Source organism: Leuresthes tenuis, unplaced genomic scaffold, assembly GCF_036924035.1.
Source record: "Leuresthes tenuis unplaced genomic scaffold, fLeuTen1.0.hap1 SCAF_12, whole genome shotgun sequence".
NCBI classification, from domain to species: Eukaryota; Metazoa; Chordata; class Actinopteri; order Atheriniformes; family Atherinopsidae; genus Leuresthes; species Leuresthes tenuis.
This window is the reverse complement of record NW_027325366.1, coordinates 22,485,996-22,500,586: the sequence shown is the minus strand read 5'-3', so window position 1 is coordinate 22,500,586 and position 14,591 is coordinate 22,485,996. Positions and strand designations below refer to the sequence as shown.

Sequence of the window (14,591 nt, the reverse complement as noted above, 5' to 3'; positions counted from 1 at the left end):
CCAGTTTTACAAAAAGGGAAAGTTTTCTCACTCGCTGCCCCAACGCCTGTGTGCCTGGAAACAAAATGGTTATTTTGCCTTTGTGTCTGCGCTCGCATGTATTGAAATAAAGCGCTGAAGTATCAGCCCCTCTCCCCGGCCAGTAAAAAGAGGGTTCAGTACCCGTCGTGTCATGTGCTCAACGCAGTCGAGTTTTTACTGAATTTCAGTCAGCATTTTTGTGTCTTGTTTACAACTGTGTCAGCCCTGGGATGTATCTTTTATGTCTTCAGCGTGTTCATGAGACATTGATAATCTGCAGACGTAAATGCAAACAGAGGCACTTTTCACGCTGACAGACAGTATTTATGATGGTATGTTTTTATTACAGGATAGTTTGCATAATGATGATTTGTTTAAAAGTGTGAGCGATGTTCAGAAGCTGTGCATTTGTCTTCTTTTTTTTTGTTGCCTTTGAAGTTATCGGCTTCTCCGTTGTTGAGCGCTTGTTGGATGATAATGACGGGAGCAGTAATATGTGCATAATACAGGCGCGGTATCAGTCAGCCAAATGAATGCTGGCATATACATTACTTTGCCATCAATTCCACCCAACATCATTTCTTTCCATTCCACTTTATGGTTTGTTCTGAAAGAAAGTTGATCTTCCCTTCTCTCCTGTCTCCAGATGTAGTAAAAAAAGGGGGATTTTCCAGAGTGTAGTTGTTATATCCGTCGAATGTCATCTAAAAATATCAATTCTTAAAGGGTGCAAAAGTATTTCAAGCTGTGAACTCCTGTGCTAGGAATGCCTTCCAATCGTTTGTGAGAAAAAAAGGCGAATCAGACAGTCATAAATCATGCATGTGGGGCATCCAGCCTTACTTTGGCATGTGTGGATAAGCCTTAACATGTGCAGCTACTGGCTGATTGCTAATCTAACTGGATATGTTGATAGAGAGAGTCCCTGATTTCATGCTTTGGTTGGACAGCTAACGATAATGCAGGACGCAAAGCACGTCAGCGCTTTTAGAGATTAGGAGCACAATAGAATTTTGTCCAGGAAAATCACTCTCCATTGGCCTGACATGCTGAGTCTGAAAGACGGCCCTTCCTCCGTGTGGACAGCAGTGGCGGACAGACAGAACTTCTCCGCTGTCACTTGCTCTACATGCAGCTGTGCTGCTGGGGTCCTCCTGGAAGCTCATCGCTAAAAAACAATCCGATCCATCCAACGCGGCACGTAATGCCTTGTTGAATATTTCAAAGTACTGCTCACATTATCACCCCAGGCAAAAGCTATCTATTTACTAGCGGTTAAAGGAGGAGTGTGAGTCCACCCCAATGAGGTGCGTGACATAACAAATAAGCCCCCTTGAGAAACACCGCTGTTAGCTCTGTACTCATAAAAACATGTCACGACCCAGAGTTGTAGTTAGTGCAGAAGAGTACATTTCTCAGCTAAATGTCATATTGCTGTAAATAATTCAACAAGCTCTGGTTAAATACATGCACTATTAGATGTTTCAGCAGCAGCAGAGGCTTGGCAATTTCAGTGTTAGCAATTACTTAAACAATTAGTTTGGCGCCAACATTAATTGTTCCTCTGTTGGCTTAGTTTACTTGTGTTTTCCTTTCGCATTTAAGCTACAAATATAAGCCGTGTGCTTCTTGGTTTAGTCCTTTTGTGGGATCAAGGGTCACCCCAAAGTGCCGCGTTACTGCACTGCTGTATTTAGTCAGGTGGTGAAGACATCTTCCCAATGTCCTCCCGGAGACAACGAGTCTTTGCAGCTGGAAACTGAAACAATCCGCTGGATCTGACTGCATCGCCAGTTTGCATAAAAGACTCACTTCTTAAATGTCAAGGCATTTAGAAGACTGCGACAAAGTCAAATTACCTCTGAAAAGTGGAGCTGTTGACACTGGAAATGAACAAATGAATACAGTTCAAGCACATGGCATTTTGAAATGACATTTTATAGATTGCTAAGCTTAGCTTTTGGCGGTAAAGTTGAGAGGCAGATGCGAGTTGTATTATATCAAAGATTCTTACTTTATCTTTTCTTTCTCGGTCTGCGTCACCTGATACAGTGATAACATCAAAAGCTGCAGCCGTGAAGCAGCAGTTATTTGTGTGGGATATCGTATAGTATAAGAGACCAAGTTGCTTTCCTGTTTACCTATCTGTTTTTCCATTTTTCCTTTGTTTGATTTGTTGCCGTCGAGTTCGACATGAAATTTGGGCGAAAGATTGCAGGGAAGTGAGGTGGAGTTGGCCAAAAGTCGAGTGGCGACTCGACCGATGAGGACTTTTCCCCCCCATGTAGTACGTGCCATTGGATTGCACACAGAAGTGTTTGTTTTTAGGAGAGAAACTATGACCACTATGCTGCCAGCTTCCAAAGCCATCCAACCTGTTAGTGCTCATTTTCATCTCAACAAGAACCTTTCTTTTTTTAACATCCTGGCACCTAAAAGAGCACTCTCCTCTGCATGCACCACTAGTCCTGAACAATGCCAAACCCTTTTTTGGATGGACATTCATTCCCAGGTGCTCATACATTATGTTTTTTGGATGGACATTCATTCCCAGGTGCTCATACTTTATATGAGAAATTGAGCTTTTTTTTTTGTCGAAGCCTAAATAAACCCAGAAATGTTCGGAAAACTTTCCTCGCACAGTGTGAAACCTTTGTTGTGACCAAGATAAGAAATACTCCTTTGATACACTTAGTGGCTCACAGTAAGTGGGTTCCCAGTTCTGTTTGGGTACTCGGGCTCCCTCCCACAGTCCAAAAACATGCTATCATGTTGATGATACTAAATTGGAGTGAATTGAAGTGTCCATGGTTGGGACCCTCTCCATTGTGTACCCTGCCTCTCACACGTGTCGAATGCAGACTATAAATACTTGAAATTTAGGCAGTTCCTTAAATAAACTCCTCCCCTATGCTACTGTTGTCAAGAGTCATGCACATCCTCCATATTTCTCATAAATGATTCAGTTCTTATTTGTATTCTTGGTGTGAGGGTGCAATTCTTCTTTTTTAATTAAACTCCCCTTGAAAGGTTGATAGAAATCCCAGATTTCCTTTAGTATGCGTTGACATTGCAGCTGGTGTACAAACCCTTTTTTTTGTCCGGCTCTCTAAGCCTGAAAAAAGACGATTCTTGTGAAAAATGCTTGATATGCAGTGAAATAAACATTCACAGCCACGGTGTTAAAATGCGACCTGATGTTGGTTGACTTAACTGACATTTACTGAAGCATCTTAAGTCATTCTCGCTCTCTGAGTCATGCGGTTATGCACGTCCCGTTGATGTTCTGACTGGTTGGTTAAGATACCGACTTTCATACATTTGACTTATTTCAGTTATTCAGTGTGTCATTCGAGTGTTGTTTTCTATGTAAACTTGAATGGAAGCTGTCATTCCTTTCAATTAGATTTTTATCCAGGTAATTTCTTTCTTTCTTTTTTTTTCCACTTCACAGCAAAGGAAAAAAAATATGTCCTTGGCACCGTATTTCTCAAGCAGCGTATTTGAAAGGAGTTGGCAATGAATCAGTTTCTCAAGAGATCACATTCCAGCCTACAGTGCAGAGCTAATGGTAAATATTTGATTCCTTAAAAGGAACGGGGTCTATTAGGATATATCTAACGTTTGTTGTAAAATGGACTAATTTGTCCCTTGCTTCAAATGATTTGTTCATGAAATGTCATATTCTCAGATGCAGTGATTTGAGTTCAGACTTTTTTTTTGCTTGGGGGGGGGTTTTCAAGGATCCATTAGCTTGGTTAAATTGGACGAGAAACGGTAAGAGAGTATCTGCTGATGAATTTGTAATCAGATTTGACGTATCTCTGCCTTTTAGGTTAAGTCACCTTAAAAGTTTAGCATTATCACAAAAGTCATGGCTAAGACTTGTTGTAGTTGTGAGCTCCAGTCTTTTTCAGAGTGGAACACGCCGTTTTTCCACGCTTCATTCACTCATTCACTTCCTTTAAACGGACAAAAGCATGTTCTTTCCACAGCCCTTGCTTGTCTGTGCTGGTGCACTCTGAAGCACAGGAACTAGGTGCATTGCACATCAGCCGCCGTCACTTTTTACTTTTTGGTCAGTGTACACCAGAGGTTTGATTTTCGACTGGCCAGATGTGGCCAATAAAGCAACAGGGTAATATCTGCATAGCTATCTCTTCAAGCTAGTTTCGTAACACTTCACTGGAACAAGGGTTTCTGCTTGTTGTTTTCTTTTCTAAGTTCTCCAGAGTTCAGGCGGTCGTGTCACTGCACAGAGGAATTCAGTCCTACAGTCTCATTAATTTGTTATCGTCTTGAATTCCTTGCTCAATAACACTTAGTCTTTAGCAAGACTTAGCAAGCCAGAGGACCAGAAGATATTTGTGCAGATGTAGAGTCTGGAGATTGTCAATTAGAACAAAAAGGAGTGAGTTTGAGTTGATTTTAGATGTTATTTTTCTAACAGCCCAAAGCAGAGAAGCCAGTTTGATCTCCAAAAAAAAAACATCTTTGAGCTTTGTCAGAACTGCCTTTCCTAGCTCATTAGAGTCATTTTGAACTGAGCTTAACATCATTCCAAGTGTTTCATATTTTAGGTTTCACGCAATTAGATTCTTTTCAGGCCGTTTTTGGCAACTAAAACTGCTAGTTAAAAGAAATGTAAATAAAAATCCAGAGAGTGTGGAAGTCAGTCTTTTACACGGATCGAGGACGTAAAGAGCATCAGCGCACTCCATGTTTACGAGCTAATTTAACCAGATAAGCGTGGTTGCTGCCTCGACTCAAGGAGCGACATGGCAGATGACAGGGCTAAAAATGAAAGGGACAGTGTGTAACAGTTACTGACATCTAGTGGTGAAGTTTCAGGCAGCCGTCATCTCAGACACCGTCCTTTCTCTATCTAGCAACATATTGCATTTATGTCGGCAGGGTAAATGACCCGATTGGGAGGAATGAGCAACTTGATCGTGTTTTAAAAGACATTTTTTAAATGATTTCCGTCTTGCAAAATTCACAGCAATGTTTAGTCTTGTTTTTTTTTGTACGGAACAGATATAAATGCTTCATTTTGAGGCAATACGAACATATCAGTTCATCAAAAAAAAACGCCATTAGAGGCACATTGAAACAGTATAGATTTTTTCTCTAATAGATCTGTATTTGTTACGCACTGTAACTTTAATGAGATAGCACAGTTTTCTTGCCTCTTGTGACTACCAAAAGCACAATCTTGTTACGTGGGCACACAAATTATTCGGACGAGGGGGGGGGAGTAATATCTAGAAATGGTCCATCTAATTTTTTCCCCCATAATTTATTCAGTGCACCATAAATCATAAATTGCAGTTTTTGGTTTTTCTACTCATGCAAGAAGAACAGCTCCATTGATTGCTGCCTGCGTTTTAGCCACACCACAGGTGTTTCGTGTTGTGGAATATTGGACGAGCACTGGACCGGAAGGAAGTCAGACGGACAGCAAAGGTGAAGCTCTGATAACAGCAACAGCTTGTTGTTTCTTGGTTTTAGGCGGTTATACCTCAAGATGAATTGATTTTTCAATTTTTTTTTAATTCCTATTAATAGTTGCCAATAAAAGAAAAGAAAACAGCGCATTAAACTATGTCCCTGAGAACATAAGAGCACAACTTGACGTGAATACAGCTGAAATGAAGTGGTGAAGAGGACATGGGGATGAACAGAGACGCCGCCCATCCTTTTTCTACCAACTAATTATAGCAAACCCAGAGAATTCTTCTTTTTATGAAGAGGTTCGGTGTTATAGCTTTTTGTTGCATATCATCCTTACATTTCAGAGAGTAGTGCGTCTCTTGCTGCAGTCAGCATTCATATAAAGTGCTGAGTTATCCCCTCAGAGGTGCCTTACATTGTAGAACTTGCCAATAGCAGAGCATTTGTTAATGCTCATTTTCCTTCTCAGCGAACACTCTGTCATATGGTGTTGGTATTTCTGTCCAGCATGACATAAAATGTAAGTATGATCATTAAATTTAACAACCATCTGGTGTCAGATGGCCATCAAATGAATCTCTCTCTCAACAGAAAATGTTTGACACAGCAACTGGAGTACTGGGTCGATAAAAACATGCAACACTGATTAAACACAATTTTACCGAGGTGTTAAATGAGGTTAAATGATGAACATCTCAGCCCACGAGCAAATCTTACGTAACATTAGTCTGCTGGCACATCAGTTACAGATGGAGAGTATTTCTTTTACTGATTACTCTGAAAACATCCACAACATGTTGCCATAATCCCTCCTTGTGCTGCATTATTGCTGTAGATGTCGTGCTTGCATTGTAACTGAGTGCAGAGAGGCATTAGGGTGTTAAATGTGTTTGTCTAACAATGTGTGACAAGACGAAGCATGTCTGTCTCACACGAGCTCTGATTCTATTTCAGGGATTTGCATGCAATCAGAATAATTTATGTCCCTTTCTGTCACAACATATTACTGCGGATGGCACGTTGGAAACAGTTGCCGAGACGCCGGTCGGGCTTCTCGGCTCCCAGTTAGTTGGGTAATTGCGGTGAGGAAATGATTTTGAAGGTGAATGATCTCTGTCTGAATTTGTCCGCGGAAATGTAGAGTTTTTACTGCCGAGCAATGCGGGCGTGGATTGTTTGATCGTGCGCTCATCTTTCCGGTGTCATAAACAAATCTTGCGAGATTAAGTGCTGCACTGGACACATTGAAAGGTGGGCGCACCTTTATGTGATGACTAGTGTTTCCGGTGTTTAATCAGGGGCATGCCTTGCCCAGTGGCCACATGCTCACATAGACCTCTGGTTATTGCAACATTTGTGGGGGGGCGTTCAGTGTGTGAAGCAGGCATTGCCTCTGAATGATTTCCTTTACCTGCCCTCTTTGTTGAAAAGGCAGTGGAGATGCTGTCGGACCGCTGTCTCCACGCCACTCGGGCTCATACGTCTCACCTTCTTTAATCCTAAATCAACAGAATGACAGGTATGTGTCTATTTTAAGGAGGCTAAATCATTCTCTTTGGCTCACTCAAGCTAATCATTGATGGAGTGATTGTGTGCACAAGTATGTCTGGTTCTGCACTGGAATGGAGACATTCCTTTGCCGTTGGGTGTGTCAGCATGAGCAACACATATTTAGCTGTTGAAATCAGTAGAAAGTTAAACCTTTGACTTTTTAATACTACTGGCAAGTCAATGCGATAGTCCAGTCCCAATGTGGAGCGCACTTTTCTTCCTTAAAGGAATTTTGTGTGTGTATTTTACAGTGTTTTACCCAAAGTCTTACATCAGCTAGGAGCAATTACTTTGTCAGGGCATCAGTCAGCACTTCCTAACTATGTGCTGGGAAGCGTGCAGTGGAGGATTTCAGACATTTGTTCCAGAATTCACTGACTTTACTGAGTGCTGCTGTTTGGAGAGCAAAACAAAGTTTGCACCTTTTTCTCCATCTACAGTGCGTGTAATCGTCCATCCTGGGGAATTCTGATAAGCTCTATGAGACCAAAATTGGGAGTTTTATCAGAGAAGTCGATATGCCGTTTTGAAAGGAGCTGTTAATTATTGTGGGTCTTTTGGGGAAGTTGTTGTAGCTGCTGATAAATTAGTAACGGGAGCCTTCTTTCTCCCAACAAAGCTTTCCCATGCCTCTTAATGCTGGTCATAGTAGATAAGTTAGAGGATGTCATGTGTCACAGGGTCCTGAGAGCAAGTGGGTATCTAAAAAATATATCTGATATATATGATATAAAAATATATCAGATGGGTTTTGAGTCAGCTCGTCCAAAATATGCTTTAAGGTGGCAGTTTTGGTTTGGACACAATTACAGAGGAGATATTGGAGGTGATGAGGTTTAAGAGGATATTGCACAAGAGTTTAGTACAAAGGAGCATTATGTTAGCAGCCTACGATCCAGGTTTAGACATCCCATCTTCATCCTCAACTTGAACTTGCAGGTGATGCACGCAATTGTTTGTTTCCATTGCAGATGCTACAGAGTCCCATCTCTCCAAAAAGCATCCTGGCACGAAAACAAGCTCAGTGTCTGTTTGTATCAGGTCAAATATGCTTTTTTTTATATATCTGAGAGCATATGTGAGTGCATATTCATTTCCAGCTATCTTTCCCAGGACATATTAAGTGTAGATATTGTGAAAAATTCAGCCCTCCAGCTGCAGCTCTCAGCTTGTTTGCTCTAGATTTCTCCGCCATTTGTTGCTCTGCGCGATGGAGAATTCAGATCTTTTTCTTTGCATTTGAACTTTAGACTAATGTGTGGCACTCTCTCAGCACATCTCTATTTCTGTACTAAATGTTGGTGATGTTGTATCACTCGGCCTCCTGAAGACAAATCTTCCTCATCAGCAGATAATGAGCCTAATGGGTTTGACTTACAGGGCCACTGCATGTGTTCAGCTGGTGGCAATTTATCTTCTCTAAGGGGAAAAGTAAGAAACACAGGAAGTGAGAAATCGATGAAGACATTTATTTAAGTCACCCTTTCTCTTGGCTTTGCAAAATAATTGTTTCCCATTAAGTTTAAACAAGGAAACTGTCAAACAAAGTTATATTTCTGCGAGAGAAACTTCTAAGTCGTATATGTGAATAACCAGGTTTCCACTGTAATTCAATTTTAAATAGCTATAACTACAATTTCTGCCCACCAGTCTACATTCTATTACTTAAACTTATCAAGTGTAATTGAAAGCTTTCATTTACAAAAAAAATAAATATTCAGAACCTTAATTCAGTAGTTTGTAGAAATTGGAGCCCAGAGGGCAACAATTTCCCGCCATCATTTGTTGAGTCTCAAAAGGCTCAATTATATATTGTTCTGTGTGCTGTTGAGTCGAGCTTCGATTACAGCTCAGCTTGGTCATGTAAGTGGCTCACCATCCTTGCACCAGCATGCGTTCACGGGAGCGGCATCCTGTCATGAACCAAAGCGTGTTGCCACAACGCTGTGGACTGTGTTGTTCTGCTGCTTCTGGCTTTCGCTGTTGGAGATCAGCGCCAAAGGATGGCCGAATTCACTGTACAGACGTCTTTAATCTACTTGAATGGGGAATTTTGTCAGATGATGCTACGGTCATGAAATCTGGACTTTATTAGAGCAGAGTGACATTCTGGAGATGCTTTCGGCACCCATAAGTCGACTCGCAGTCTTAGTGGGCTGATGTTCAGACCATTTCTGATGCTTGTTAAGAATGCCTCAATAATTCGTTTTGTTCTGGTATCCGGGGTCCTTTAAATGCTATTTGCTCTTTCCGGTTTGTTTTCAGTTGCAAGCATTGATCATAACACAAGCAAATGATCCATTTTTTACCTCAGGATATTTAGCAGATATGTTGTTTCAAACAAGCGTGTTTCAGCCCGAACTCCAGGAGTTCACCTGCATTCTGCAAAAGGCTTCTTGGTCAGTTTACCAGGGATGTTCAGAGTTAGGTCATAGATCCATTTCTTGGCAATTTGTGGGTTGTTTGCAGCAGGGAAGTATTGCTCAAATTATGTGGACAGCGCAGCTAAGTCCCTTTGCACTAGCCCAGATAAAAACTGTGTCCTTTTATCACCTCCTTGTCTTCAGAGGAAACTCAACCGATGTTAGCTTTTTAGTTGTTTTCCAAACTAAGCTTACCGGCTGGAACATGCACATAAGTCAGCGGGTGTTGACTTGTGTCTGATGAGTGTGACAAGGAAGTAAAGGTTCATCTATGCAAGCAGATGGATGCCTTCAGTTAGTGTGGGTTTTTTAATGCTTCTTATTGTTGTGTTCTTTTTATAGACTACAGATTTGTGTGCACTATTATATATATGGTAATATATTGGGGGGGGGGGGAAGCATGTTTGTATTAAAAAGCAGGCAAATTCTCAGGTGTCGGAGGACTAAATCAGTCATACTCCTTGATATGCAGTAGAATAAGAGAAACGTGCATGCTCGCCAGCTGCATGTAACAATGGCCTCCAGTTTCCTCCTTTTTAAGCTGATTCCTCCTGCTTACCTGTTTTCTTTTGTGCATGTAAATACTCCTGGTGGCAGATATTGAATTCATTACTGCAGTGCTCCGTGGGGAAAGCTGGCACAAAGCACGGTTGGCTTTTAGGGGGTATTAGGGCAGCCGTTAATTTCTGTCTTTTGATGAAACTGACGCATTACGGCAGCATTTGAACCTGCTTCTTAAAAGACATTTCAGCAAGATTTCCCACACACAACAGAAGCCGTTTTTTAAACTCTGCTGCACAGCCACTTCTGTTTCTCCTCTCTTGCACCACATGCTACGTCTAGTTGGGGAGACAGTTCTACACAAAAAGTGGTTGTATAAGAATCTCAGAGGAGTGCCAAGTCTGAGGTCAGCAGATCAGATCATGTGACCCAGTAAGTTAGGGTGGGGTCAGACTAAGACTTTTCTTGGCAAACGTGGGACTCTGAGGATTATATTACTATAAAAGGGAGATTTAGCTTTGACTACATAGAAAGTTGCTTCTTATAATATGCTGACAAGTTGGACAATTATGAAAAAAATCCAGTTTGTTTGTCATTAGCTGATGTATTTCTGTCCTACTGTCTGTTTGTTTTTCTTCGCTTGGTCCTGGAAACAGCCATAATGGTAATAATTAGTTACTGGATTCCCTTTTTTTTGGTGACCAGAATGAAGTCATATTTACTCTGGGAACTACGCAATGTAATCATTAGACATTAACCTAATGACAGCTTTGAAATGTGCTCAGACGGGGCTGGCTGGCCTCCTTAGCTTCTTTCCTTCTTCTCAGCCTCGCGCTCGCTGTCTGAACCGTTGGTCTGTCGAACCGAGGTTTGAACCGGCGAGCTTCTCAGCAAGGTTTAGTCCGCTTAAAGGCAAAGAGAAATGTTGAAAAACAAGTCAGCCTTGATTCTATTGGACTGTGGTAGGTTTTGCAGCCGCATTGTTGTCTTGACTCACACCTCAAAGCTCTCGAGACGTCAAAACCGATCGGGGTGAAATTATTCGGGACCGGATTTAATGGGGAATTTCAGAGGTAGGCTCAGATTTACATTAGGTTTTTGGTTTTTTTCTTTGCTTAATGGTGCCTTCAGTATGAATTGCTTTCTTTTCTCTTGTTGTGTTTTTTTTTCCAGGGGCTCCATTTCCTCTGCTCTGCTTAGTGTGCACTTTTTTTTTCTTCCTTTTACAAGTTCAGACTGCAGAGAACTTTTCAGATCATGCACACTGATGTTTTTGTCACAGCTTGAGGGATTTTCTGTTTTAGGTGTTGTTATCATTACCCGAGAAAGTCATGTTTGGATGCAAGGGAGGTTACAGAAAGGACAAATGTGGAACGGCCCATTTTCTGAGGTGATGAAAATGATAATAACCATGGCAGCGTATATCCCCTTGCTCAAAAAAAAAAAAAGATTCAGTCCACCCTGACCAAGTTGGCAATCTCTGTCAGTCTGCGTTCAGTCAATAACATCTGCGCTGCTCTCTGTCTTTGTAGAGGAGTCAGGAAGGAGGGGCGATGTCAAATTCAAACGGCCCGTCCCGTTTCCCTTTGCAGAGTTTTCTGGGAATCAAGTGCAATGTCCTTGACTCGATGGCTGCAGTGGAGGTGGGAGGGAAGTAGGCCGGTATGTTGCAAAACTATGAATGAACAAGACAGGAATCTGGGAGACTGGCAGGGGGATTCCTGGAATATCCTGTGTGGACTAACGCACACTGCGGTAGCAGAACATTATCTGTTATTCTCTACCGGGGCTGGCACCTGGCTCTGTACAACTCGCCCACCTAGAATTTCTCCCACTGTTTTGGTGACATGCGCCCAGAATACCTCAGGGTCACATTTCTTCCAAGTGTTTGGGGACCTCTAAACATGCTACATGTACATGCTTAGCTTGTGTATAACAGTAGCGGTGCATGTGGAATCTAATGTCTCAGACACTGTTGTCTGCTTCTGAAACTAAGCGCTTGCGCTGTCCTATCTGCCCGAGCAGGCTACTTCTAGTAAATCTAGGTCCACCTTGAGCAGAGTTCCCTCGGCACTCATTCTGTCGACAGATATAATGAGACCGTAACTATTCATTCTACTTTCTCATTTCAGTCCTGGACGGGAGGCTAGAGAGAGCTTTTTGTTGTTTTGTTTTTTCTTTAAAGACGTGCTCCTCCTCATTTCCTTTTCATTTCCTTCCTTACTTCCCCACTGAATCAAATGCATAGACACGTATAGCTTAGCCTTGCACGTATATATTTTACAGCTTGTGTATAATTTCCGTTCCATTTCTGGCACCAGCCCAAACCCTGGCTGTCATTTTGTTTGTGTTAGGTTTTTTTTATGTTACTGTATTTCATACACAAATCATACTTAAGTTGTCTTCCGTCTCAAGGCCATATGGCATTAATTTTCACTGTCACAGACTTATAGCATTGACAGTCCTTCTCTCTTTGGGCCATATGGCATGCGTGGGTGCATGTTTGTGTGTCGCTGGTATGGTGTGTGTGACCACTGATAGTCACTTCTCAGCATCACTTCGTAGTGTGCACCGGGGAGGGGATGAAGTGCGTATGTATGAGGGAAGTCTGTTTGCACAGCCACGCACACATTCTGGTGTGAGTACAGGATTTTTTTTAGCTGGGCAACTGTGATGACCAGATCATTGCGTGTGTGTCCACACAGGAGGAATGCCAGCTCCTGAGCAGAGCCCAGCGACGGAGGAGGGGCTTCTGCTGACCATCCGCGACAGCTCAACCGGTCGCAAAATGGAGGCTGACAACACGGCCAACAACATCCTGGCCTCCGTCAAAGAACAGGTAACGTGTCTTCCACTGAAACTGCCCAAACAGACCCTTTGACTCACGTTATATCTCGGACAATTTGACTCTGACGAAGGCTCTATTAGCCTTTCGTGTGGCATTTAAAGGATGCCAAGTCTTCTCACGACACACAAACACTGTATGTTATATTGTGCTGATATTATTCTCCTGCAAATGTTTAAGCTCTAACCATTTCACAACTCTAACCATGTGGGATGGAGCCCAAAGTTACCAGTTGGGATTGAGGGTGTGATCATTTTGGTTTGAGAACTTATCAAAAAAGACTTGATTACTTGATGGTCTTTGAGTTTGACTTGGAGATATTGGTTGTTTGTTGTTTATAGTCTTGGCCTGAGTTGCATCAGTGACAACCACCAACATCGGCTCTTGCTGAGATTCAGAGCTTGAGGAGGGACATGCCCTCTGACTCACTTCATCTCTGCCCGTCTCTTTGTGATTCATCCACACCCCCTTTGGTCACTCATAAACACACACACACTCATTTCCTCTCTGGCTTACCTCCAGTCCTCAATATTCCTTGAAGTCCAGCACAAGGCAAACAGAACAATCGAGATTTCACTCATTATTTGTGATTATGAATCCCTTGTGTGTCATCTCGGGTCCATTTCCTTTTCAAGATAATCCCTTGAGTTTAAAATTCTTTTTTTAAACAAGTTCTCTGTTATTGTGCAACAATCAGCAGACACATGTCCCATGAAATTTACGGCTGGAAAGTGGGTATTGTTTACAAGAGGAAGGAAGGAGCACCTGTCGATGTCACTTCCTTCCCTAGAGTATCCCTCTGTGGCTCATCCGGTTGGAGCAGATATCCATGCAGGCAAGCAGGAAGAGCGAGTTGCTTGAGCTGTTGCTTTTAGAATGACTGGGACATGCCTCAAAGGGGATTCGGCTGAAGAGTTGAGATTGTAAAAAGATCCTTCTCCTGTTTTTACACAGCACAGAGTTGGAACAGCACATAAAAGGGTGAGTAAGAGTGAAAACTTGTGGGAGGTCAGACTCTAGGAAAGGGTTTCTTTTTTTACCCCCCCCCCCCCCTCGGGTGCACGTAAGGTTTTCCTGCGATTGTTGAGAGGCAGACCTTCCAGGGATCGTGTTGCCGATGTAAACACATGAGTCTGCAGTGGTGTGGCCATGCTCATGGCTCATGGCTTGGGCTGAGGCTGAGGATGACTGAGAGTTTGGTGAGTGTTTATTCTGCGGCTGTATTACTGTTTGTTTTCTCTTTTCTTTTACTGCCCGTTCGTTGGCAAAACTCCCTCGCTTCATTATTCTTTTCCACTCCTTGTCTGTCGTTATTTCTCTTTCCTTTTCTCTCCAAACTTCTTGTTGCCGACACTGTTGCAGTTGCAGCTGCACAGAGTTTGCCCAGATGCCCAAAGAAGGACAGATTCACCAACGTATTACGGTTTCTTCCTCCCAGTGTGCTCCTTTGCTGGGACACGTCTCCTGTCTGTGGACTTAGCAAATGTTAGCCCCTTTTTTGACAGGATTTTCACAGAATGGCTATGTTTTGCTGCAGTTCTTGCGTATTGCAGCTCAGTTTTTGCCCTGGACTTGTTTAGCAGCATTTGCCATCTGGATGACACAGCCACTGTGGTCTCTTGCAGGGTTAGTTTAAATGTGTTAATGCCATTTCTTGTTGCACATTCAGTTTTGCCTCTTAAGAACCACACAAGCGCCCCTTTTTTTTTAAGCCAGACTCGAGCGCCTTGACTGCACTGTGTTGTAATACAGAATGAACTTAGCAGAGTCTCCTCCCTCAGCACTTAGCGTCTTAT

At 42.4% G+C, this 14,591-nt stretch overlaps 1 protein-coding gene across 4 annotated transcripts in view; it reads left to right on the top strand.

The window, feature by feature from the left end:
• LOC140319481 (plakophilin-4-like) overlaps nucleotides 1-14,591 on the top strand; it is a 67,446-nt gene that overhangs the window by 3,247 nt on the left and 49,608 nt on the right. Inside the window, exons 1-2 of one of the 4 annotated variants that reach the window (XM_072397131.1) lie at nucleotides 6,791-6,994; nucleotides 12,656-12,789. In XM_072397131.1, coding sequence (XP_072253232.1) covers nucleotides 6,988-6,994; nucleotides 12,656-12,789 — 141 coding nt within the window. In that variant the 5' untranslated portion in view covers nucleotides 6,791-6,987. Of the gene's footprint in view, nucleotides 1-6,790; nucleotides 6,995-12,353; nucleotides 12,542-12,655; nucleotides 12,790-13,892; nucleotides 13,995-14,591 lie in introns of those variants that run through there. The other 3 variants (XM_072397130.1, XM_072397132.1, XM_072397133.1) reach the window with 3 other exon arrangements.